The following is a 27,100-nucleotide window of genomic DNA, read 5'->3' on the forward strand; positions in this document are numbered from 1 at the left end:
TTTGGAAGAAAATGGATGTGCAGAAGATTCAGAATGGACAAAGTACATCTTCACACAATGCAATTAATTTTATGGAATTGATTGTCACAGGATGTGGTGATAACCACTAGTTTAAATTACTTCAAAAGCGAATTCTGTAAGGAAGAGTGAACAATGGCTATTGGGTATGATAACTAAATGGGCTCTCCATAGATACTTCTGAATACCACCTTCAAAGGCAGAGGGAAAGAGACCCTTATACCCTTCATTTTTGCTTCAGGGAAGCATGTGGCTGCATGTGCCTAGAACAGGACTCTAGAGTAGATGGACCTTTGGTCTTATCTAATAGAACACTAGGTATGCCTACCAGGTATGCCTGTTGAACTTCTAAGACCTCCAGATATACACATATAGGTACAAAATTTGAATAAGATGGTGCAAACATAAGACCAAATTGTACTGTTAGTCATTTTTTGGGATATTGATCATGACATGTCATTTTACAAGCATTTAATTGAATGTGTGTACATTCCAACACTATACTCACATTATATCTGTCTGGAGATCTTACAGGTTGGGTAAGCATGGCTGAATGAAAGAACGAAAGCCATTTAGATATTATTTTAGACAGTGTCTCCAACTGTATGCCTTCTCGGAGTTTTATCTTTGTGAGAGGCCAGACTAACACAAGGAGCACAGCCTTCTCTGTAGTGGCACCTCCACTGTGGTACTTACTATTGGTTTTATTTTTAGTAGTAAGTTAAAAAACACACTTCTTTTAACTGCCCTTTGAGGGAAGGTCAGGAAATGTTGATTTCGTAAGCTGGCATAGATTCCTTTCCCCCATCCTCCAGTCTGCTGGACCTGTTTTCTTTTCCTGCACCCGTTTTTGTTTTTAAACTGGTATTTATTATGTTATGTTGTTAGTTGCCGTGCATGCTCAGTGGCGCCATATTTGATAGGATACAGATCCTAAAACAAACTGTACAATAACCATTGGTAACCTTGGTACAATATGTCAGAAACTTTCTTCACAACATAAGGGCAAGGAGAAAAGCTAATTACCCACTTCCCTTCAGACACACAAACTGATTTTTGTAATTGGTATTGCACAGGGAGAGATACAGAAGATAGTGCTGATCATTTTTCCTGTTTTACTTGCTGTAAATATTTCATGTGCAGCTTCATATTCTGTGTCAGAGGCTACTGCTATGTTTTCCCTGATTTTGGGTGGGGTGGGTACTTGTTGGACAATACAGAAGGCTACCTTTGAAAACCTGCTGGACATGCAGACTAAGCATTTGACTAACAATAAATCGAATAAATTTGTTTTTGTATTTATAAGTGTTCCATTTGTTTGCCTTAAAGGGAAGGTTTTAGATTTTCATCCCAAGAAGCTGCTTCAAGTTTTGGTGATGATCGATTGTTAATAGAAAAGTTTATTGATAATCCACGTCACATAGAAATTCAGGTTTGTACCTCCTTTGAATTAAGGTGATTTGAAATTTGTGTTTCCTCTTGTATTTTTCTCTCTTACTAATTCAGTTGACGTGATTTTGTATGATAAGAGACAAAGATTTAGCTGAAGAACCATCTTTTGGTTTTGTCTCTACAAGCCTCAATATGTGAAACTTAATCTGTGGGCAGTAATGAATTAATCTTCTCTGACGAGAAATCTATAATATGTGCCAATCTCCTAAAAGTTCTGTTTTTTTCCAGTCTAAAATACAGAGTCTGTACAATTTCTGTCATATGAATTTTGTTTTGATGCTTGGAATATAATTTGACAGCAGTTCAATAATTTCAAATAACAAAAAACCCCACCCTGCAGTATGTATTGGCAGCTTAAAATAGATTAGAAAAAAATAGGTGAACGCACTAAGTGCTGACAAATACTACCATCGTAAGACATAACCTAAATGTTATTAGAACTGGGATATTACCGTGTTCTGCTGCAATGCCCAGAATCCAAAGAACTGGGCATCACACAGCTAGTGGTCTTTCCTTCAATAGCAAGGTGTCCATGGAACAATTTGTCCAGTTATAAAACAATGTGCTGTAAAAAAACATGAGAAAAAGCTAAATACATTCATTGGAATGGGAAAAATAGAATTTTAATTTTTCTGACCCTTTTCTGAACTAAAATTGTTTTCATTGATTGGTTAATTTTATTTGGAGGGGTTATGGATGTGTGTTTTAGCAGCCCCTCTCCCCTGATAGCTTGACTATATAGGGTTGAAGGACCTCACAGAGCATGGCATGTGTGTGTCTTTATGTCTGAGAAAGAATAAATAGGTGACTTCTTCTTTCGTCACAAGTGGAAGTGCAATCTGCTTGTGCAGTGGTATATTCTGTTGAAAGGAAAGAGGGTTGCTTGGCTAATTTTGGCTTTTTAAATATATATGTTCAACAACCTTTTTAGGGTGAAAATGCTGGATGTAGCTGTAATTTTACTAGAGATGTGAATCTTGCATAACGTTTTCTTGTTAGTAGTCATAGGATGCCCCAAGTGGAACAAGGTTGTAATGTTAGCACACCTTCTTTTAAATATGTTTTTATTTCTTTGGTAAGAATTGCTCAAAAGTAAATCAGGATACCAGAATAACTGGATTTATATGGCATTTATTGCTTTATCTTCAATGTGGATTTAAAAATATTTCCAAACCAGATTCCAACCCCCCCCCAAAAAATCCTTACAAACTCTTAATATTTTGTTTTGTTTAGTGTTCTGTGTGCTGTGAACATGATCCAGCAACAATAGGGGTCCTTTTCAGTCTTTATATTTGGGAAATAACTCTTAAATCGAGTATGAGCCCTAGAATGTTGTTTTCATCCTCTCCAATTTTCCTCCTCATTTAGAGAAAACGAGTGAACTGGGCTATGCCACATTTCCTTTGACTACTGGGTTGAAATCTCTAGTCTAGTCTTTCTCAAACTTGGGTCTCCAGCCAATGTTGAACCACAACTCCCATCATCCCTTACCACTGGCCCTGCTAGCTAGGGATGCTAGCTAGGGATGATGGGAGTTGTAGTCCAAAAAGATCTGGGGACCCAAGTTTGAGAAACACTGCAATCTTTCAGTAGACAGATCACGGATGAGCAACACAATGACAGCATTTTCAATGAATACTAAATAATAGTTTAGTGCAATGTGCATGAGCTGAAAGGAGCCTGTACAAAGCACAGTGCCTTTCATGTCCCCTTGCCCCACCCTCATCTTTTCCTGTGTTGCTGGGAGGAAGAATAAAGCAGGATTCATTTGGGCTTTTAGTCTATTTTTGGCTTGTACAACCAGCAATTGTGGTATAACATGTAAACTCTAGTTACAGATAGGTAGCCGTGTTGGTCTGCCATAGTCAAAACAAAAAAAAATAAATAAAAAATTCCTTCCAGTAGCGCCTTAAAGACCAACTAAGTTAGTTCTTGGTATGAGCTTTCGTGTGCATGCACACTTCTTCAGATACTCTAGTCAGTTGTATCTGCTAAAGTGAAATTGAATTCTGACTTATTCCTTTTCCTGGTCATGAGGATGGTGTGCCTAACACTATACTCTGGCTCACAGAAGCTTGTGCGCATAACCTCACCCTATAGCATTATGTGCAAACACACTCAGTGTGTTCTGACAATGCAGTGTGCCCCGATTAATTTGCTATGTAGTTTCTGAGGAGCCCAAGGCTTGTACAGATTTCTTCCTGGAACGCAACAATGGAACAGAGTGTGAGAAGCTCTGAATAATGTGTGTTTATTACTGATCTTTTGTTTAAAACATCTCTTCTATAATTTTATGAATGCAATGAATTATTTCCATTGATTATTTCCATTGAATTATTCCCATTGGTGGCATTGGGATGGAGAGAGAAAAGCAATGCATTTATTTATTAACAGTGACCTTCTACTAGGTATTGGCTGATAAACATGGCAACGCATTGTGGCTGAATGAAAGAGAGTGTTCTATTCAGAGGAGAAATCAGAAAGTTATTGAAGAAGCTCCAAGGTAAGTGTGCACGCTCCTTAGGAGCATAAATTATTTTATTTAATTCACAGAAGTATTTATACACCACCCTGTAGCAAAACATCAGGGCGGTATAGAACAACAACAACAAATTTACAGGAGTACAAAGCAATTATTAAAATGACTAGCTACTCAGATAACTGTATAAAATGTCAGCATAAAAAAGTCTTCAAGAGATGCCTGGATGTAAAAAGTGAGAATGCCTGTGAATCTCTGCTGGAAGAGTCTTGCACAACATGGACCACCAGTGACACTAAATGTCTGACCTCTTGTGTAGGCCAATCAGGCCTCTGTAAGATGCAGGACAACTAGCAATGCTCCTTCAGGTGATCTTGGTGATCGGGCTGTGATAAAAGGACAGCTTAAGGTATCTTGGACCTAAGTTGTCCAGGCTTTGTATACTGACACAAAAACTTGGATATGGGCAGCCAGTGCAAGTGTTTCAGCATTCTGCATCAGCTGGAGCTTCCATACCAGCCCAAAGGGCCATCTCACATAGTGTGCTGCAGTAATCCAGTCTTGAAGTTGCCAGTGCATGGACTACAGTGGCAAAGTATTCCCATGTCTGGCATACCAGTCAAAGCTGATCAAAAAGGCTGTCTTCTAATTACAAAGATGTATCTAGTTGTAGCCTCAAGCTACATACCTGCTCCTTTAGAGGGAGTGTAGCCCCATCCAGAACAGGCAACCAGTCTATCTTCTGAACACAGGAACGGCCTGCCTACAGAGCCTCTGTCTTCCTAAGATTCAAACTCACTTTACTGGCTCTCATCCACCACTGCATTTCGACACTGGTACAGAGCTTGCCCAGTCTCTCCTGGCCCAGATGAAGTAGAGCTGTGTGTCATCAGTCTACTGATGGCACTGTGTTCTAAAACACAGTGGCCACACATAGTGGCTTCATATAGATGTTAAAAAGCGTTGGAGACAAAATAGTGGCCTGAGGAACCCCATAGCACAGTTGCCAGCGATTTGAAGGGGACTCTTCCCAAAGCTTCTCTGTGAACTTGACTACTGTATTGTAGACTATTGGGAGTATCCAGTACACATCCCACACAGGCAATCCAAGAGGATACAGTGGTCACTGGCATCAAAAGTCACTGTGAGATTGAGTAATACTAGCACGGTTGCACTCACCTGTTCCTTCCGATAAGGGTCATCCATCAGGGCTACCAAGACCAGTTCAGCTGCAAAACCAGGCCTCGACCTAGATTGAAATGGATCAAGATAATCAATGTTGTCCAAGAACACTTGCACTTGCTCTGCCAACTTTATGCAGCATTAGTTTTTAATTGTTTAAAATATTGCTTACCGCAGAAGTACAGTGGTATCTCGAATTACATACACTTCCGGTTACAGACTCCTCTAACCCAGAAATAGTACCCCGAGTTAAGAACGTTGCCTCAGGATGAGAACAGAAATTGCGCTTTGGCAGCGCGGCGGCAGTAGGAGGCCCCATTAGCTAAAGTGGTGCTTCAGGTTAAGAACAGTTTCAGGTTAAGAACGGACCTCCGGAACGAATTAAGTACTTAATCCGAGCTACCACTGTAGAAGGGAAAAGAATATCAGAGTACTAATTACTAGTGTGGGATTCTTTCCTATTTCTTACCACAGAGACTATTAAACAATAATTTCTAATTTGTTGCAATATTATTTTGGAATGACTCTTTGTTCCATGCAAAGTTCTTTGCTGTGAGGGTCATGGATTTCTGAAATCTGTTTCATTCAGATTAAAAGGATTATGTGTGGCATTTCAAATTTTGAAATGCTGGACCGCCTTCAGAAAATTAGAAGAAAGTTAATAGTATGTACAGAATGACTCCAAGTTGATAACAGTACATAATATCTGTGCCGTAGCTTTACGCACATGCTGTATTTTGTAAATAAATACAATTGCCGGTTCAGATTTGATAATTCCCGAGAAATATATGAGAATTCAGATTTCAAGCAGACAGTGAACTGGACTTTCAAGGAGACCCCCCCCCTTTTTTTTTAGTGAACACTGTGTGTCCTAGTTCAAGCATAATTTTGTACTGCTTGGATCCAGAGAAGCAAAAAGTTTATTCTGCTCAGCCCTAAACTTTACTTTCCAGCAACCTCAAACATCAGGGGTCCAGTGAGATACAAGGAGGAGCTGATGGATGGCAAAATTGGCTGACCCTTATTGCATGTGCCTCTGTGTAGTGATAGAGAAGGAGGTTTGTGGATTAGAGGTCCATTCCATATGTCACCACAAGCCACAGTCATGAGAGCCTAACAAGTTTACTATAAAAGTTTTTTTGTTTTTGATTAGCGAGGGCTTCAGTGGGACAAAGGTATTGTGAAAACTGCAGATCCTCTTAAAATGTGTTCCGCTTCCTTATCCCACTGCTGTCTTCCTCCACTCATTCTCCCTCCACCTTCCCTAGTGTGTCTTACTTTCTTAGATGGTGAATTGGCACGCTGGTTTTATTTATCATTATTCCTGTACAGCACCCAGCTCCTTGTAGGAGCTTAATAATCACAGATTTTCATTACATTTTAAGCACAGGAAATGCCTTCTGTTGCACAGCTCTCTTCTTATTCTCTGGCTCCCTTGCCATTGAGATTATTACATTTCTTTGATTTACCACTCTAATATAAGAAGTATAATAAAATACTTGTGGTGTTTGCTTCAAAGTGGACTGGATGAGAATAGATGAAGGGGAAAAAGTGAGAGATGTTGGCTTGATAGGAAAACCTTCATTTTGTGCCCAAAAAATGACACCAACAGAAATACACTGGGTGATTTATTTATTTTTGTAGCATTCTAAATATTTGATAAAATACTTGTTTTTCAGTACTATGTTGAGGCTTCTTTTGCTTCTTGGAGATGAGAATGGAGACAGGTTTCGGTTTTTCAAATTACAATTTTCGCCACATTTGCAGTTTTTCAAATTACAATTTTCACCATATTTTACTTTTTCAAAATTCTGCATGCTCTTGTGTGCTTGGATTACTTCACAGAGTGAAGGTGGGAGCAACCTATGCCATGCTTTGATAGGTAAAGGTAGTAAAAGGTAATATAAACTTTTACAGTTGAAATACCAAAACAGTACGAGGAAGCACTGCTAGAATATATATATTTTTCTGAATTGGCAAGCCTCTGGAAGATGATATATTTAGTACCCTGTAGTGAGGAAACTTGCTGGTGGGGGAACAGTCTAAAGAGGGAATCCCAAGAGGGTTCGACAACAGCACTCGAGGGCAGAAGAAACAGCTGTGTCCACGAAGGGGAGGGAAGAGAGCCCTGCTGTGTGGAACAGATGAATCAAAGTAAGAAAAACAGAAAATTAAAACTTTCAGCTTTAGGGTAAAGTTGAGAGAATAATTTAAGATGCAAGCTGTTACTGTCATTGTATGTCATATTCAGAGTAACAGGCTAAAGTTGAAACGTTAACACAGTTCAGTTTGGAACGGCAAGGTTCTCATTTCAAGATTTTCAGTCATCCATCCATCCAGCCAGCCCTCTGTCTATTGCCTCAATTCTCTGAGAAAACACACATGAACATTTGTGAACAAATAGATAACACCACTGCAATTTGGAGATGGTGTAGAATTGCATGGTGTAGAATTTCATTAAAAAGTTGAATTCTTGTAATGGTATTGTTTCTCCACACACACACACACACACACACACACACACAAAAACAAAAAACTTGAGGACCCTAGCAACTGTCCTTGCTGGCAAATCAGGGACTGGAGCTCTTTGTCTGAAATAGAACTGGAAGCAAGCCCCTCTTCTATCCAAAAAGTTGGCATTTAGAGTGTGAAAGAATAATTGCTGCCTGGCCTCAAGGGAATGCTCTGCGCGTATCTCCTCTGAGCACCTGAAATTCTCAGCAGTTCAAATCACACCAAATGCAGAGAAATAGCAGAATTAACTGTCCCCAGTGGACATTGACAGGAAGGAGACTAGGCCAGAGCAGTGAATTGTAGAGATGCAGCGGACAGCCCCCCTCTGGGCAGCATGTGGAATGTGGGAATGGCAGTCAGAGAGGGCTTTCTCTGTGGCAGCCCCTAAACGGTGGAATTCCCCGGTAGACATGTCTTAACACCACCATTGTATAGCTTTTATTGTATGCTGAAGGTGCACGCTTTTGATGTTCTGTTCTTCTGATTGTAAATTATTTTAGTACTGTACTTTTATTTTGTTGTAACCTGCCTTTATAATAAAGGATGAGGAAGAAATAATAATAATAATAATAATAATAATAATAATAATAGAAATGAAGTACTCATGTAAAAGTCCATATTTCTCCTATACAGCATCACATTCTTTGATCTTACGTTTGAGAACTTTTTGGGCCTCTCTGTGTCAGGCCCAGTGAATTATATCTGTGAAGTTAAGCAAGTATGAATCTGATTAGTTCTTGAATGGGAGACCCCTGTGAACCAAAATTTACCATTGTTATTTATATAAATTAAAGTAGATATAGTCAGTGTCAGGGCTGCAACCATGCATTTTGGTTATGTAGACCAAAAAACCTAATATTTTCGTGATTGGTAGAAGTGTTCCATATTTTCTAAATGACCTTGAGAAATGTGGCTTATGTAAGGGTATTCTTTCAATATTTCAAAATAAGGGACAGCTGTGATCAGCTAGTGTTTAAATTACATTACCCACTTGGGCACAGATTTTGAAATATGTGAACTTAGAATGTTTAATTTTAGCATTAATTTTGTTGGTTGATTATTAAAAGTCAGGGTTTTTTAAAACGTAATTCCCAAGCATGTAGTTACCAGTGTTTAATGGTTTGCTTTGGGTGGCAGTTACTTCACATTACATTTCCTCTTGATATTTGGGTGTCTTAAAGTATCAAAAATTCCTTTTGCTGGATTTAATCCTTCCAACACATTTTCTCTCTACTCGTGTAGCACTTTCCTGGATCCTGAGACACGCAGAGCTATGGGAGAACAAGCAGTGGCTCTTGCAAAAGCTGTAAAATACTCATCTGCTGGAACAGTAGAATTCCTTATAGACTCAAAAAAGAATTTCTTCTTCTTGGAAATGAACACTAGACTTCAGGTACTGGGGGAGTGAAAAGGAGGGGAGGTACGCTATTTTTAGAATATGGGTGGATGGAAAGTTGTATTTTTATGCTAAAAACTTTTCAAGTTTCTTCAAAACCCCATATCAGAGCAACACTAAGATAACATTTTATTCCCAGTGCTGATTTCCTCCCTTGAGTTTGTGGTTGTGATATGTTGTGCTGGACAGTGGTGATTTTGAGTTAGACCTTGGACAGAGAAGTTTACTTGATCTGGTGAATGTGCACTCGTGCTTGCCAATCATCATACTGCTTATAGGGAAACAAGGCATGTAGTTTGACCTTGGCATGCCTTGGCAAGGGATACATTTCAGCTAAAATCTTAAAACTCTTTGAACACGTAAAATGTGGACCGGAGTGGTGGTGCAGCAGAAATGTTATGTAAGAAGTTACAGTGACTGAAGTGATGGTTGGGGGTATCATATACTAGCAAATTTACCCATGAAAATAATTTCCATTGCTTCCAAATATCTGCAGCCTGCATAATGTAGAAACAACATGGCAGCACAGAACTCTACATTGCTTCTGGAAAACATTCAGAATACAGTGGTACCTCGGGTTACAGACGCTTTAGGTTACGCAATTTTGGGTTGCGCACCGCGGTGAACCTGGAAGTACCGGAACGGGTTACTTCTGGGTTTTGGTCTCGCGCATGCAGAGAAACACTAAATCGTGCTTTGCACATGCCCAGACGCGCCAAATCGTGACCCGCACAGCGCTGTGGGTTGCAAATACTGCAGGTTGCGAACGTGCCTCCTGCACGGATCACGTTCGCAACTCGAGGTTCCACTGTAATTCTTACAACAAGATAGTATCAGCTCTTGTGATAAGAGAGCAGAATTCAAGACTGGGCACATGGATGCAGATGCTGGCTCACAGTTGCTCATTCATTCCTTTGTGCCAGGCAGAGTATGCCTCCTGTCGAAGACCTTTTTGTGTTGTGCCTTTGGAATTTCTCATCTACCCCCCCCCCCCGCCCACCGCAGCTAAATGGTCTTAACATTTTGTGATCATGAAAACAGTGTAATCAAGGTAGCAAATGAGCAATGGAGAGACGCATAGAATAAAATACTGTCCTCTGAAGAGTGCCATGAGCTGAGCTGCCATTAAATAAAAAACTTTAAGGTAGTCTAAAGTAGGTTTTCGAAAGAAGCCTCTAAATGCGGTCAAATACAGCCTTTCAAAACTCAGTTGGGTGGATGCAGATATTTCCAGGTATAGTGCAAAAGCAGCAAATGAACAAGCTGTCTAGCAATCTTGAGCTCCCCAGAGCTGCTGCTCCCCAGCAGCAGCGTGTCATTTAAAAATTGACTGTAAACACAAACACATCTGCAGATTCTCCTGGCTCTAGAGTTAAATTTGGGGGGGAAAAAGCTTTATGAGAATTACTAAGTTTGGCTCTTAATTAAAAAGGGAGAGAAGCTTAGATGGCTAGTTACAAGTCTGCTAATAGGCATCAAAGTTTGAGGGTTGGGGAAAAGTGACAGATCAATTGGGAAAACTGTAGATGAGGCCAATAAAATTACTACTCACCAGCTTCAAACTGAAACACTAATTAGAGACAATACACAGCCAAGATAGAGGAATTAGAGAAATGCACCTAACAAACATTTTAATTAAAGCTTAGTGCATTTCCGATAAAGTTGGAAAGAACAGATCTGACTGAATAGTGTTTAAACAGGCTTTCTAAAGTTTCCAACGACAGGGTTTCTCCATCTGGAAAGTTTTTGCAGCACCCTCGGTGATTGCACATGGAAAAAAAACAAATTGTAAGCAAGACACTGAGCTGAATATATCAGAGGACTCTGGTTGCATTTGCACAATGCGCTAAGCCAAACATTGGCTTATCAAGACCTGAAGAGGAGCTCTCGGACACTTTGCTTTTCTGGTCTGTTTTGCTGCTGTTCTGCACAGAGCTCTGTATGTAAGACAGGGACACTGCAGTACAGTGGTACCTTGGGTTACATACACTTCAGGTTACATACGCTTCAGGTTACAGACTCCGCTAACCCAGAAATATTACCTCAGGTTAAGAACTTTGCTTCAGGATGAGAACAGAAATGGTGCTCCGGCGGCGCGGCAGCAGCAGGAGGCCCCATTAGCTAAAGTGGTGTTTCAGGTTAAGAACAGTTTCAGGTTAAGAATGGACCTCCGGAACGAATTAAGTACTTAACCTGAGGTACCACTGTACAGGACTTTGAGCAGTGGGATTGGTGGGGTCAGGAGGATCACAGTTGAACATTAACACTATCATCATGAAGTAAATGAAGTAATTTATAGCTTTACATGCTCTGAAGAAATGGTTAAAGAGAGTGGTCTTGCATCTCTTGCTTGCATTTCTCTGGCTACCAGGGAGACTTGTTCCACACTTTTGCATTCAATCATACAGCAAATAAAATGTAGAATAGGTCAGCTGTAGAAATAATCATGCTGAATGCAGGAAGAACTTGTTGAACTTCAACTCCAGCATAAATATCGCAATAGATCCAAGCACAATTTCATACTTTGCGTTGCAAGTTTGTGTGTCCCACATACACCATTGTATTCAACCTGATTCCCCACTATTATAAATTTTCAAATACTGTATTTCAGATCTTTTTCTCTAAAGTGCTCCCACATATGCACAGAGCCAACATCATTTAACCAATCTTTCTAAAACTTTCTCTGTTCCTATAAGGATTGAAGGTACAGAGTGAGATGCTGTCTCTGGCTTCTTGGGGCTTAAATGGCTAGCCGAAGGGATTGAGATACAGTGGCACCTCGGGTTAAGTACCTAATTTGTTCCGGAGGTCCATTCTTAACCTGAAACTGTTCTTAACCTGAAGCACCATTTTAGCTAATGGGGCCTCCTGCTGCCGCTGCGCTGCCGGAGCACAATTTCTGTTCTCATCCTGAAGCAAAGTTCTTAACCTGAGGTAATATTTCTGGATTAGCGGAGTCTGTAACCTGAAGCGTATGTAACCTGAAGCGTATGTAACCTGAGGTACCACTGTAGAGCCTAACTAGCTGATTAGAATGCTGTGGTATTTTCCTACCAAAAAAATCACAGTAATGTGCTCTTATGGCATTAGCTTCCACAATCTGACTGTTTTAGGGGACAGAAAATAAAATAGCCCAGTTGGGAAACACAAGAGAGTGCTATGGTGGCTATGTTATACCAGGCTGTGTGTTTGTGTTTCTGGCTCCACCTTCAAATCACAAATAGCCAAGGAAGGAAGGAAAGAGGAGGAGAATGGAGAATGGAAAGAAGGATGTCGAAGTTATACACACAGCCTGAAGTCCAAACATTGTTACTCAGCCAGACAGCCGCTTAGTGGGGGGATAGGGAAAAAAGTGATGAAACTGAAATAAAGGAAAATGTGCCAGAAATAAGTGGCAGAAAAGGCAACGTAGAATTGTTAATGCTGCCTGCTGCTGCTGGTTAAATTAAAGGGAAATCTCAAACTCTCAACCATCCAACATTATTATTATTTATTAGTTGCTTTGCTCGTGGAAATGACTTAAAGCAACTTACAGACACAATAGAAATACAAAAACCAGTTAAAATAAATACAGTAAGCAAAAACCTAACACCTCCCCCCCCATCTATACAAATAAAAGATAGGCCCTGCAGATTCTGCTCCACTAAGAGTTGACAAGTACTTGAAAACCCTTCAAATTAATGGTCAGAAGCCCAGGTAAAAAGGAAAGTATTTGCCTGATGCCTGAAAAAAGGCTGCACCCTCCTAGCAAATGGGAAACCACCACTAAAAAAGCCTGTTCTCATGTACCCACCCTCTGAATCTTCCATGAAGGAGGCGCTTAGAGAAGGGCCTCAGATGATTATTACAGGGTCTGGGCTGGTTCATGTGGGGAGAGGTGGTCCTTGAGCTCTTGCGGTCTTGAACTGCATTAGGCTTTATAGGTCAAAACCTGCACTTTGAACTGAGCTCAGACACTGATTGGTGGCCAGTGCAGTCAAGCCAGAAGTGTTGTTATATGTTTGGGCTGTCCTGTCCTGGTCATCAGTCTGGCTGCTAAATTCCGTAACAGCTGCGATTTCTGTACCAACTTCAAAGGCTGTCCTATGTACAGCACATTGCAGTAATCCAACCCAGAGGTTATCAGAACATAGACAAACAGAAGCTAGACACAGATGGGGTGCACCTGAGTCATCAGTTGAAGCTGCTGGAAAGCATTTGAAGCAAACCGAGGTCACTTGAGCTTCAAGCAACAGTATTAGATCTAGCAGTACCACCAAGCTACATACCTTTTCTTTCAGAGGGCGTGTAACCTGATCCAGTGCCAGCCACATCCCATCAATCTGGTCTAGAGAACCACCCACTAACAGTGCCTTAGTCTTGCTGCATTAAGGTTCAGATTACTGGTTCTCATCATGCACCCATTACCAAGACAAAACATTGCTCTAGCCCAGGCATCCCCAAACTCGGCCCTCCAGATGTTTTGGGACTACAACTCCCATCATCCCTAGCTAACAGGTCCAGTTGGTCAGGGATGGTGGGAGTTGTAGTCCCAAAACATCTGGAGGGCCAAGTTTGGGGATGCCTGCTCTAGCCCATCCAGTGTAGATGTAAATGAGAAGTGGAGCATGTGTTTCATCAGGATACTGTTGACAACGTACTCCAAAACCCTGGACAACCCCATTCAGTGGTTTCATGTAGATGTTGAACAGCATGGGGGACGAAATCGTATCCTGTGGAATCCCACATTGAAGGCTCTACATGGCCAAACTACATTTCCCAAGTACCACTCTCTGGAAAAAACCACCCAAGTATGACTGGAACCACCACAGCACTATGCCATCTAACCCCAACTTAGACAGTCGCTCTAGAACAATACCATGGTCAATATTATCAGAAACTGCTGAGAAATGAAGGAGAATTAGCAGTGATGCACTCTCCCTGTGTCTTGCCCAACAGAGGTAATCATAAACCTCAACCAAATAATAATAATAATAATAATAATAATTTATTATTTGTACCCCGCCCATCTGGCTGGGTTTCCCCAGCCACTCTGGGCGGCTTCCATAGAAAACCAAAAATACACTAAAATATCACAGATTAAAAACTTCCCTGAACAGGGCTGCCTTAAGATGTCTTCTGAATGTCAGGTAGTTATTTATCGCTTTGACATCCGATGGGAGGGCGTTCCACAGGGCAGACGCCACTACCGAGAAGGCCCTCTGCCTGGTTCCCTGTAGCTTTGCTTCTCGCAATGAGGGAACCACCAGAAGGCCCTCGGCGCTGGACCTCAGCATCCGGGCAGAACGATGGGGGTGGAGACGCTCCTTCAGGTATACTGGGCCGAGGCCGTTTAGGGCTTTAAAGGTCAACACCAGCACTTTGAATTGTGCTCGGAAACGTACTGGGAGCCAATGTAGGTCTTTCAAGACCGGTGTTATGTGGTCTCGGCGGCCGCCCCCAGTCACCAGTCTAGCTGCCGCATTCTGGATTAGTTGTAGTTTCCGAGTCACCTTCAAAGGTAGCCCCACGTAGAGCGCATTGCAGTAGTCCAAGCGGGAGATAACCAGAGCATGCACCACTCTGGCGAGACAGTCCGCGGGCAGGTAGGGTCTCAGCCTGCGTACCAGGTGGAGTTGGTAGACAGCTGCCCTGGTCACAGAATTGACCTGCGCCTCCATGGACAGCTGTGAGTCCAAAATGACTCCCAGGCTGCGCACCTGGTCCTTCAGGGGCACAGTTACCCTATTCAGGACCAGGAAGTCCTCCACACCAGCCCGCCCCCTGTCCCCCAAAAACAGTACTTCTGTCTTGTCAGGATTCAACCTCAATCCATTAGCTGCCATCCATCCTCCAACTGCCTCCAGGCACTCACACAGGACCTTCACCGCCTTCACTGGTTCTGATTTGAAAGAGAGGTAGAGCTGGGTATCATCTGCAAACAACCAAAGCTGTTTCCGTGCCCAAACTATGCCTAACTCCAGATTGAAAAGGATCTTGAAAATTGCCCGCTCCTCCTATATTATATATATTTAGATTGCATGCAATTGTTTTGTCATTTACTAAAGAAGGAGGGTCATACTGGTATTGCATGGAGAACACGTTTTGAGAACACTTGATATGTCAGGAGTTCCATTTTTCATTTTCTGTTAAAAGTTTATGTGTCTCTATCTTTACTACGTAAATGTGAATCCTAGCTGAAGTAGGTTGGAGTTCAGTAATTTTCTCCAGTAAAGGTGTTCTGTCAGTATTACAGTAAAAATCGAACACATCAATAGGAACTAGTTGGCAAAGAACCTCAAGTTTGAAAAGCTTGTCTGGATAATAGAGTTTTTAGATTATGCCAACAAAATAGCAGGGATGGTTCTTCCTAAACATCTGTTAGCAGTACCAGCACCTCGAGTTTTTTGTTGTTTAAAAGTATGGCAATTACTGTGACAACTTCATGGTGAGTAACAGCACCTTTTTTCTAGAAATAAAGTACTGAGACGACCTCAGCAGTCGAGGTAGAGCATCTAACTGCAATTTGCCCCTTTCCACTTGAGTTTCTCGTTGGATTAATGCTATGTTTTAGGTAGGCTTTATCTCCATAATGGACAGAGTTTCCTTGAGCAGGCCTCACATCAGTCACACTTTCAGATATTTTTGAGTATCTTCTAAGTAGCTGTGGTTTTCTGACAGTTAAAAAGGTAAAGGGACCCCTGACCATTAGGTCCAGTCGTGACCGACTCTGGGGTTGTGGCGCTCATCTCACTTTATTGGCCGAGGGAGCCGGCGTACAGCTTCCGGGTCATGTGGCCAGCATGACTAAGCCGCTTCTGGCAAACCAGAGCAGCACACGGAAACGCCGTTTACCTTCCCGCCGGAGTGGTACCTATTTATCTACTTGCACTTTGACATGCTTTCGAACTGCTAGGTTGGCAGGAGCAGGGGCCGAGCAACGGGAGCTCACTCCATCGCAGGGATTCAAACCATCGACCTTCTGGTCGGCAAGTCCTAGGCTCTGTGGTTTAACCCACCACCCATGTCTGACAGTTAGTCTGTCTTAAAGGACTCCAAACTACTTCCAACATCCCGTTGAATATAGCAGTACCTTCTCAAACTAACTGCTTCTCTTTTGATGTTGCTGCTGTTGCCCAATGACTGCTAATCTGCCAAGGCTACTAACTTTCTCAGCCAGCATCCTTCTGATGGGGCCTGGTCTTCTGCCTGTCATTTCTGCGTAGACTTGTTTTTCAAGTAGAGATGTAAAAGAAAAACACATAAAATAAATATATAAATTTGATTACGTTCTTGTAGAACAACAAGAGTGCTTAAATAGTTTCAGCAAAATGAATATGCCCAACTTTTTCCCATTCCCTGTCCCCTTCTCTCCCCTGCCCCCCCCAGCTTTGTACAAAGGAAGTATATTGACGCAGTAGACAATAATGTTTATAGAGACAAAGATGCCTTTTGAAGAATTGATTAAATAAATGTTTGTAAGTGTTTTGAGAATAAACTACACACATACTTTGCTTTCCGGAGAAGTTCCATCCTAGTTTGATCATTAACAATGAAACTTTACAATGGGTCTGTTTCATTTCACATTGGGATGATGATTCAAGGGAAAAGGAAGATAAAATTAAACAGTTAAAATGCCTTTACAAAGAATTCAGTTATTTTCCAAAACATGGTTTTGAGGATGTGGTTATCTCAAAAACACCTTTTAAAAAACCTGAGAAAATAAACTATATCTGCCCCAAAATGTTGATAATTTGTGAAGTTTTAATAGAACATGAATGGCGTCAGTTGAACACTATTGGCAGGGAAGATACAGAATTCTTTTGGGAGTCTCTTCAAGTACCATTACGTTTGACACACCTGAGGAGTATCACGTGTTTGCCAAAAGTTTTAAGAATCCCAGTGGTAGCTTCCTAAGCTGCACATTCAAATTCCCGTTTCAGTCCAACATCTCTTCTTTTTTAAAAAAATATAAGGCACTTATTTCAGTGATGTCATTAAAGTTGTCAGGCTGTCTTAAAATATGGTGCTGTAAACAAACTCAAAATGCACAGAGGACTAATTATGGGTGCCATCTGTTTATTTTACTATCTTTTTTTTTTTTTTGCAAGACCCACTGCAAGGATATTACAATAGACAAAATGTTCTCCTTCAATTAATGTACTTGAAGGGGAAATACCTAGTTTGTTCAGTGACCTTTTCCTGTGTCACAAAATACATGTGGTATGACATCTCTGGATAGAGAAACACTTGTAAAATAGGGTGTCTTAAAGATACATGACTTGAGCTACAAAAAAGCATTTTACACTAAAAATGGCAGATCAGTTCATCCATCTCTCTCTCAAACCAATGTGGCAAGTGCACTTATTAATTTTATAGAATTTGGCTACCAAGTTACTTAACTTGCTCCCTTTGCATGTGGCTATTTTATAATTCTTCCATGCCGATTAAGTTACATTTGGTAAGTTAAATACACATGTACGTAAATCCGTCTTAACAACAAGAGCGACTTGTGTACTCGCTCTCCTGCTTGGTTTCACTGTGAATGAGGGGTATTCCCAGGACAGCATCATCCTGAGCCGTTAGCAGCTATTTGCTGAGAGCACACAGTGATTCTACTGGTCCAGCTCAGCTATTGTGTATGCTAAGCACTACACAGATAAGTCTGGAGGGGAAAAAAAAAAAACCTGAAGGATCCATCTGCTCATTTCTGCTACACTGCACTGATGTAAGATTACGCTAATCTGGTTGCTTGTCAGGACAGGTTAGTGAAAGCAGGCGTGTGGGTGAGACTTAGGCTAGTCTGGTTCTATGGAAGATTGTAGGCTGCTCCTGTACATGCCATGTTAAGTGTAGCAGAATGGGTTGATTATCAGCCAGCTACTTTGAGCTTTCAGTCAAAATACTTTGTGTGTTTCTAGATTTTTTTTTAAAAAAAGAGACCAACTTCGAAAGTCCCATCTCTAAATGCTTCAAAAACAACTTCAGTCTTCATCATTAAATATCAAGGTGTTGGTTTTTTTTTTTTTAATCTATATATCTATATATGAAAATTTCCCCCATTGCCTGCAATTTTGTTTTGCTTTGCTTAGCTTTATTGCTCCTGTCTGATTTCTGCAATACATCTTGAATGCAGGACTTGCTCTCCTGAGTAGCTATATGACAAGAAGAATGGCCGTTATTGTAAATTACCCCCTTTTGAGTTTTCAGTATTTTTTGTTTTATTGGGTGGTGGGGAGAATTTAGTTGTTTTGTTATGTACTGACTGACAGTTCTTGACCTTGCAGGTTGAACATCCCATCACAGAATGCATTACCGGTCTGGACCTAGTCCAAGAAATGATCCGTGTTGCCAAGGGTTACCCTCTGAGGCACAAACAGGCTGATATTCCTATCAACGGCTGGGCGGTTGAATGTCGAGTATATGCTGAGGTAAAATAACTGTTAACGTCTGGGAGGGTGAACGGCTGTGTAAGAAGCTGTTAGTGCCAGGTGTAGCAAACCACCCAAGACTGTGTCTTTCAGCTTGATCCATTTCATGTGACGTAATTGATTTAAGGTTTTTGGGTAGCGTTTCTTTTTTCTTTTTTGCTTTCTTTATGCAAAGATTGGGGGCGGGGGCGGGAATTATATACCACATTTGGAAGAAGAGTATTCTGCAGTTTCATACAATATTTCAACATGAGATATTTCAACATGAGCTTTCTTATGAACTCGTGCTACCTTTGCTATTTTTCAAGTGGATCCTCTGGAAAGGTCAAGTGGCTGCCCCACATGTTCAGTATGACTAGATAGTATAGTGGCTGCCAATTACTTTTTTTAAAAAAACCCCACACAAAAACAATCCTTTTTATTTAGAACTAACCAACCAAACTTTTGCACACCGATCTGCTGAGATTTGAAACCAAGACTTTGCCTGAAATATTCTCAACTTTAGTTTCCTAATATGAATGTGAATGCATTGGGCAGTTATCTTCAGTTTCTATAATGTGTGTGTGTTTTCATTCATTTCTTTACAGCCTTTCCCTTGTTTGAACAGTGTTGTATGTCCCTCCCTGGCATTTAGGGGTGGGGGTGATTGATTCTTTTTCTTAATGTTCACTACACATTACCTTGTGTGAATCCCAAAGTACAACTTGTTTACAAAGCGGTTAAAAATATTAACATTAAAATAACACAAGGTGATACTAATATTACTAGTGGTTTTGGTACTCCCATTAATTGATTCTGTGTCCAGTCTCTGTGTGTTCATCAAATAAAGACAAGCTGGGATTTTGAACAGAGAATTTAACATTGTAATGGTGGACAGAAACTTTCCAACTCTCACACTGACCACCGCAGAATCATGCATTTATGCACTATGTTGTTCCTTAAATATATTAAGTGTTAGTGAATTATTTGGGTTGTGATCCTGAAAACATTGAAGCTTGAATGCTCGTCTGTGTTTTTTTCGGATTTTCTTTTTGTGTTATGTGTTTTTGTTCTCTGTCTGTGCCCCTACTATTGTGCCTTCTCTTAGAAAGATTGCCCTTGGCTTAATAAAGGCACAGCAGGAAGGTTTTTAGCTTTAACAAACCTTCCATGACTTGAATGGAAGAAGCAAATTCATATCCCCCCAAAATAAGTCATTTTGAAAACAAAATATAGTTGGTTGAAAATTAAAGTGGAGGAAACCGTTGGCTTCCCAGTGACTTAACCTTGTTTCCTGTGCTTTGTCTTACAAAGTTAATACCTCCCTGTGTTTGAATTTCATTTTAGGATCCCTACAAATCTTTTGGTCTGCCATCTATTGGTAGATTGTCCCAGTACAAAGAACCGCTGCATGTGCCCAATGTAAGTAATTCTTATGTTTCCTTGTTTCTCATTTTCACAGGCACTAAGAAACCACAGATCTCATTGAATTCACTAGAAGTCGTTCATGTTCAGTGCTGCTTAAAACAAGCCACCTTAAACTCGTTTATTAACTAAGGGAGACGGAGTTAGATTCTGTTAGCTTGTAGTAATTAGAAATACGATACAGTTAAAAAGAAACAGGATTTGGCTTTTAAAAAGGGAGCTATTCTACCAACCCATTATTTATACTTTTGCGATATCTGTCCTATAATCCTGGTTTTTAGAGCAGCAGTAACTATAACTAGAAGATCAAGCTGCAAAATAAAATGTTCAATTGCCTGTCCCTGCAAAGTGCTAAATGCCCCAAAGAGGAGTGGTCCTATTTGTTTAGCTTTCAAGCTTTAGAGACCAAACGCAATTTACTACAGTTGATGAAAAGTGATTATTACACATTGCAGTGTTGTAGACTGTCTGTTTAGAGTGGTTGTTTAACAACCAGCACAAAAAAGACAAGGACATCTCTTCTGTTCTGTATAATCAAGGTAGTCAAAGTAATAAGTGTGTATATATGGCATGGTGTCGGCTTTGTGAAATGACAAGCCGATACCATCTGTGAATATGATGATTTACCATGATTACTTGCATGGAAAAAATGGCATAAGATTACAGGCCGGATCCTAAATTTGGTGATGTTATTGGATATAGGATTTATTTCACTTCTTAAATTGTTTTTGCCCATATGCTTCCTAGAGAGGACCTGACCCTTTCTTGGGCTTTAAGGCTCCATGCTGTGTTCAAAGCTTAAAAGGAGAAATACAAATTGTCAAGGTTTAGCAGGCACTATGTGATGTTGAATGGAAGATAAAAAAAACCCAGCTATTACAGAGGGAATGTATCTTAAGCATATTTAATGAAACCCAAATGAACTAAGAAATAATTTTCAGTAATTACTCTGGGGGCAGGTTGAGGTTTTTCACCATGTTGTAATAGCTAACAGGATGTCAAATATTTTGCCCTTGCAAGTTTTTGCAATTTGCAATTTTCTAAACATGAGACCTGTTGAAAGTACAAGTGATAATGGACAAACTGTACCCCCTACAGTCTTTGTCCCACCAAATCTTTCTTCAATTAATGCTGCAGCAGGAGTTTTATGTAATAACATTTGCACTTGTGAGCCATCCAGAGAAAGAAAAAAAAAACAATTAAAATGCCTTAAATGTTCTGCTTACTGCTGTTATTTGCTTGTGCGAATGTTGCATGTCAGCTAAATGGACCACGGAATAGACAAAGTGATTGGGTGCAAGAGAGTGCATACTAAGCTTTGTCTATCATTATTGCTGGGAGCAATCAAATTGATGCCAGCAGGACAGTAGATGCGTTGACAGCTGTAATTATGTATCTCCATGGTGATCACTTTTGGCCTGTCATGGAGGCCCATGAGTCCTCTCCTTTGCAAGCATTTAATCAGATTGGGCTGTCACTTGTCAGGTAGACATGGCGGGTTGGGATTTGTGCTTAGGGGGAGAGGTGAATTGAAAATGAAGGGTGGGAGATGCCTGATAGATTCACGTGGCCCATCGTGGTACTGAGGGAAGAAATTTTAATTATCCTGGAAGCCTAAGAGTAATGGTTTTGAGGATCTCATACAGCGTGGCCAGGCCTTTCCCTTTCTCTTTCTGTGTAGTGCCACCATTTTGTTAAAAACAGAGCAGCGATCCCCCCCTCCCCGTTTGCAAACTGTTTACTTGTCTTTTTTATGCTGAGAGAGAACTTTCGAAATGAAGACATTAATCTGACAACTGTGGGAAGCTATTTGATTCAGAAAGTTGAATTATATGGCAAAAGCCATAGCATTTTCTTTCTAATACACGATAATTCACTCTTATTTTTAATGTTCAGAAGTAAGTGTGGATCTTTATGTGACCAAAACGACACCATCCACACACAAGAGGAGGTATCAGCTGGTCTGCGGGAACCTCAAGTGTTGCAGAAGAATAATAATTTAAATAAAATAAAATACAAGCCCTGAGTTGGGGATGGAGTCCCCAAAACTCCCCAACTTGAACTGAGTATGCCCTACAGCTATGGAGTGCTGATTGTTTATTGTGGGCAGGGATGGCAAGGCTGGTTGGAGGGAATAAGAAAGGAGCAGTGAGGAGGACTGAATGACTGTAACACTGAGCACGCGCTCCATGCGGCAACATTTTATTGTAAGCCCAGCTTCTCAGAGTAAGGTTTTGGGTGCGTGTATTGCTCTGTGAGTTTACCTTTGGCATAGGAGCATTGACTATCTCTGACATGGGATGTTTGTTTATGCTTTAAATTGAAGGTGTAGACTAGTGTTTCCCAAACTTGGGTCTCCAGCTGTTTTTGGACTACAACTCCCATCATCCCTAGCTAGCAGGACCAGTGGTCAGGGATGATGGGAATTGTAGTCTGAAAACACCTGAAGACCCAAGTTTGAGAAACAATGATGTAGACAGTGCATGATGAAAGGAAGGCATTATGCCTTAACGTTGAATTCTATTATTGGCCATTCCTATAAATGATAGCTGTCATACCTTGTGCTTCTAGATACATTTACTTAAGGAGGGTCTAAAGTAGCTTGTTTACTGCTGGAGCTCAGCCCTGCCACACATGAAGTAATAAAAATGGGGAAGGTACAAATGTACAAATTAGTTGAAATAGTTTTGGCTTACAATTTGACTACCAGCATTTCATTCCTACACATCTGGCATGAAACAGAGAACTTGAGTCCTGGTGTGGTGTCAATGCTTGTGTGTGCATGATGCAAAACTCATCTATCCATTTCTGTGGTGGTGTTGTAACCATCTCCATTATGTATATTCCTACCTTGCCTCACACCTCATACTGTAGCTGTGGAGAGTCCAGTCCATCTGCTTTTATTTTAGCTGTAGTGTTGATCTTAATGCATTTGTGTTTTAAGTTCCTTGCCCCAAAGCATACAGAAACACACATTCCTTTTATCATTCTAACTGAATAACCGCATAGGCAGTGGCTGCTTTTAGAACTCAAAATAGCCAGATTTACAAGTGCGACAAAAGAAGCTATTTTTTGTGAATAGAGCATACTACAGTGAACATGTTTGCCTGCAATTTGGACATAATTAGTCGCTTTCTGGTGGTGTGCTGATATAACTGTCACCTTGCTCCATCATAAACATGCATTTGTTTCCCCAATATGATTTTAAGTAGAATGCTCTAGATTTCTATCATCCTCCTAATTGTGGACAGTTCCTGTATTGAACAGAGACCTAGGCATCCATATGGGACAGAATGAATTCAGTATTGGCTTGAGCTACATAAGAGGAATATTCTACACTGGGAATTAGGTAACACAGTGAAACACTGTTGTCAGATTGTGCATGGAGGCTGTGCGCAGTCAGATTGTTAACTGGCTTATTATTTCTTTTTAGTTATTGTCAGTTTTGACCCTCTCTAACCATTTATTTCCACATCTTGTGGCTAAAGAAAAGAAGCTACTGCTGTTGTGGGTCAGAAGAATTGAGAGGTTTTTAAATTTTTTTCAAGGCTGGGGAGAGATGTCACCAGAAACTTCATCTTGTTCTCTGTATATAAAGAACAACTAAATGACTAAAAGTACGTTGTACTATTTTTTTTTCCCCCCTTTTTTTCTTTTTTCTGTTTTTTTTTTTTAATTATTAAATATTTATTGGTATTTTCAAAAAACACACAACAAACAAAAACAAAAAAACAACAACAAAATATTCGAAACTAAACAAAAAAAATAGAAAAAACACATACAGTTTCTGATACTTATTTTCCTCAACCTTGTTTCTCAGACCTCCTCACACCTCCCCTTCTTGTATTCCAATTTAAATTGTCAATTCAGCAAGTCCTTAACTTATTTCTTCACCTTAACTTAAACATTTATTCTAACATACTGTTATTTTACTTTACTTCTTTTTTCCATTTCCTCCATTTATTTTTAACAGCCTTATTCTCACTTAGTTTAAAAAAAAAAGAAAAAAAAAACCAATTTCACCTTATTAAAATTACACATCAATACTTATACCTCATTAATTTATTCTTGAACCTTTTTCCTAAGGTCGACCAAAATTTCCCTTCCACGGTTTACCCAATTTCCTTACCACTAACAAAATATAAAACAAGCAAAGCAATGCAAATTATCCTTATGTACCCTTTGGATTCCCAACCTCCACCCACCCTTCTCCCGGTTCCAGTCCCCAACCAATATCCATCAGTCTTTATATTATTTATTTAGCCTGGAGATCTCAGGTCCGAGGCCCTTATGTCTCTCTCAGTTCCTTTCTGCCGGTCTCTTTGATAGACCTTGATGTTAAGCCCCAGGTCTCGGAGGGGCTCCGGCCCAACAGAATCGGTGTTGCTTCTAGCCAGTTCTCCATACTTAAAAGCAAAAGCAAAGCCTATGGGGTATTCCAACTCTTGTTTCAAATTTCTTTCAAATCCAAATGTCCCCACAGCTCCAGCTTCCACCTTCAACAAATTTATAATCCTCAGATCTTCAGATCTCCTCAAAAGAGGATCTCTCCATTTTCCAAATTCCCAATCAAACCAGGCTTTCCGCATCCAGTTTTTATTGTCCTTTTTCATGTCAGGCCTCATATTGTAGCTCTCCTTTGACTCCTGCAAGCCTCCATCTCCTCCTTCGTTTTCTTCAAAAAGAACATATTGCTCCATCGTGTCTACGCTTTCGGTTTCATTTATTTGTTCAGTTGAATAGGCTTCCTGTTTCAAATCCTTATCAGACTCCAAGCTGTTATTTACTGTCCAGTGTAATAGCGCTACCTCTGTAGACAAAGCATCGTACTCATCTTGTAAGTTTCCCAAGAGAACCAGTGCTCTGTCCAATTCTGCTTGGAATTTAGACACTCCAGCCATTTTTGTAATGTAGTATCCTTGTTACCCCTCTAGGGGGATTTAATTCCTTAATCTTCCTTTCAGCTCAAAAACCAAAAGTCCAGTTATTTTGTATCAACCTTATTTTCAACAAGTTATCCCGAATAAACCAGCAAAAACAGCAGAAACAATGTTCTCTTTTTCCAGCTGACAACTAGCTGACTAGCAGCTCACTTGACAGCTGTCAAAATCTTCCATGCAACAGGCTTTCTCATCGGACGTTCCCGGGTCCAGGGGGGGGTGTAGTTTCAGCTCCCAAAATTCTTTTTATCCTCCAGAATATCCTCTTATAATGTCCAAACCGTGAGGTCAGGATCTTTAGTTAAAAAAAAAAAGCAAGAAACAGATTCTCTCGACCTTAGCTGCCCAGTCCTTTGCTTTAAGTTGTTTACAAAGAGGGGGGGGTGGACTTCCTTTTTAGCCCCTTCCCGCTCGTTCCAAATCCAAGATAAGAAATTTTTTAAAGTTCCAATCTCCGTATTACTCACGGGTTGATGTTTTAGGATCCAATCACTCTTAGAAGAAGTTGGCGCTCTCTGTCAATGGCTTGCGGCTTCACTCCGTAGGCGAGGGAGTACTCTCAGCACCACGCCTTACCCTGCCTCCGTTCCGAAGCCTTTAAAAAGGCTCCGTCGCGGATTGGGGGGGCGCAAATGGTGCCCGCCGAGTCTCTGTGTTCACAGGCATCCGCGCCTGTGATTTTAAGGGTCCCCGCTTCGCCGCAGCGGCCAGACCCAGACGCTACGGAGCCGATTCCCCCCGGAGCTCGGAGGGAATCCGCCATTAAACAGTGGCACCAACCCGGTAGTCGCTAAAAGTACGTTGTACTAGTTTGTAACTTGTGTTAGAATAGTCGACAGCATAGATAGCATGGGAACCTAAAAAGGTTGTGAATGTACAAACATGGTATGCCATATCTGGTGTTTCTGAAGAACTTAACTGACAATCTTGTTTATGAATAATGTATTCATGTTTATGAATAAGTTCTGATATGTTAAGCCTGAACAATAATTTTGCATTTTTGGAGTCCCAAACTCATGTAGATACCGAACTGTGGCCACTATTTTGCTGCAAGGCTTTTGAGTCTTAAATATAATGAGACGTTAATTCTGTATTTCTTGTGGAATTATGCCGCCTTCTCTCTGCAGTTTCTTGACCTGTTTCTGATAGTTCCTATTGTGGATATTTGGGGGAGAGAAGGTTGATGATTGCAAACATTACATTGCCGGTGATGGAAGGCTGAACTTTTTCCAACCTTAGCTTGTTTTGGTTAGGTTTCTATTTAGGTGATAATTTTTTTAAAGTTGACAATGATACAAAACATCTCACATAATCAGTTTCCTTCTCTACAACGATGCTCATGACCTTTCAATACTTCCTGTTTTTCTTTTCCTCCATGGCACAGGGATAGCTAAAACCATCATGCTGATTACTGAGTATCTTTGAGATATTTTGAGATTTTTCTGTTGAAAGTGCTTGACAACTGCCATTACAGTTATGCGGCCTTCATTAATGAAGATGTACTCTTACTATGATAAAGGCACTGTTTATCTTTTTTTTTTCTACCAGGAAAAAAATGTGATGCAGTTTTCATTGCAGAGAATAAAGCCTATTAGGACATGTCATTTGGATAATAAAGTCATCAGTGTGACCTCATGTGGATACTGTAGACAAGAGGTTCTACATCTGGCCCCTTGATAATTGCCTAAATTAAAATCTAAAAGCCTAACAGCCGTTGGGTTGACCTCTTTCTGCCTTGCTGCAGACAGATGAGCTGCTGTTTTATTACAAGGGTTTCTTCCCCCAGGTGAAGATTGAAGGGAGTTTCTAAGCCCCATTTCCCCCTCCCTGCCAAACCCAAGCAGAGTATTTCATATTAAACCTCTTCCACTCCAGCAAGTCTCATTTGGTGTTTCTTTTTAAGATTACCAGAATGGTCTTGAACTATCCTGTTGGTGTTGTGAGTAGCGTGCTATCCAGATTTCAAAAGCAACAATCTTAACAAATATTTATTCAGGAATTAGTCATTTTGAAACTTTTCTATGGATAACCTCAGTGCCACTCTTGCAGAAATCAAACCAAGAGAAGAAAACAAAGATCAACAGTAATACTGAATTTTGTTGGCTGACTAACAGCTATCAGGTTCTTCAAAGACATATCTTGTCTCCCTGTGTGTGTTTTCCCCCTCCTCCCTCCACAAGAGTTGCAGAATCAGAACTTTAATTGCAGCTGTATCCTTATAAAGCAAAGCCATGGAAAAAGCTGTGTAAACATTAAATCCTCAGGGGAATGCTATCATCAGAAGAAAAATATGCTACAGATGAGA

The 27,100-nt window shown here is 40.5% G+C and overlaps 1 protein-coding gene across 1 annotated transcript in view; it reads left to right on the plus strand.

Annotated features, from left to right (window-relative positions):
* PCCA (propionyl-CoA carboxylase subunit alpha) overlaps positions 1-27,100 on the plus strand; it is a 223,243-nt gene that overhangs the window by 73,241 nt on the left and 122,902 nt on the right. The window contains exons 10-14 of the mRNA XM_083610671.1: positions 1,348-1,450; positions 3,879-3,973; positions 8,888-9,038; positions 18,308-18,451; positions 19,778-19,852. Of these exons, the coding sequence (XP_083466797.1) occupies positions 1,348-1,450; positions 3,879-3,973; positions 8,888-9,038; positions 18,308-18,451; positions 19,778-19,852 (568 nt within the window). The remainder of the gene's footprint in view (positions 1-1,347; positions 1,451-3,878; positions 3,974-8,887; positions 9,039-18,307; positions 18,452-19,777; positions 19,853-27,100) is intronic.

Source organism: Podarcis filfolensis (assembly GCF_964270895.1).
Source record: "Podarcis filfolensis genome assembly, chromosome: 4".
NCBI lineage: Eukaryota > Metazoa > Chordata > Lepidosauria > Squamata > Lacertidae > Podarcis > Podarcis filfolensis.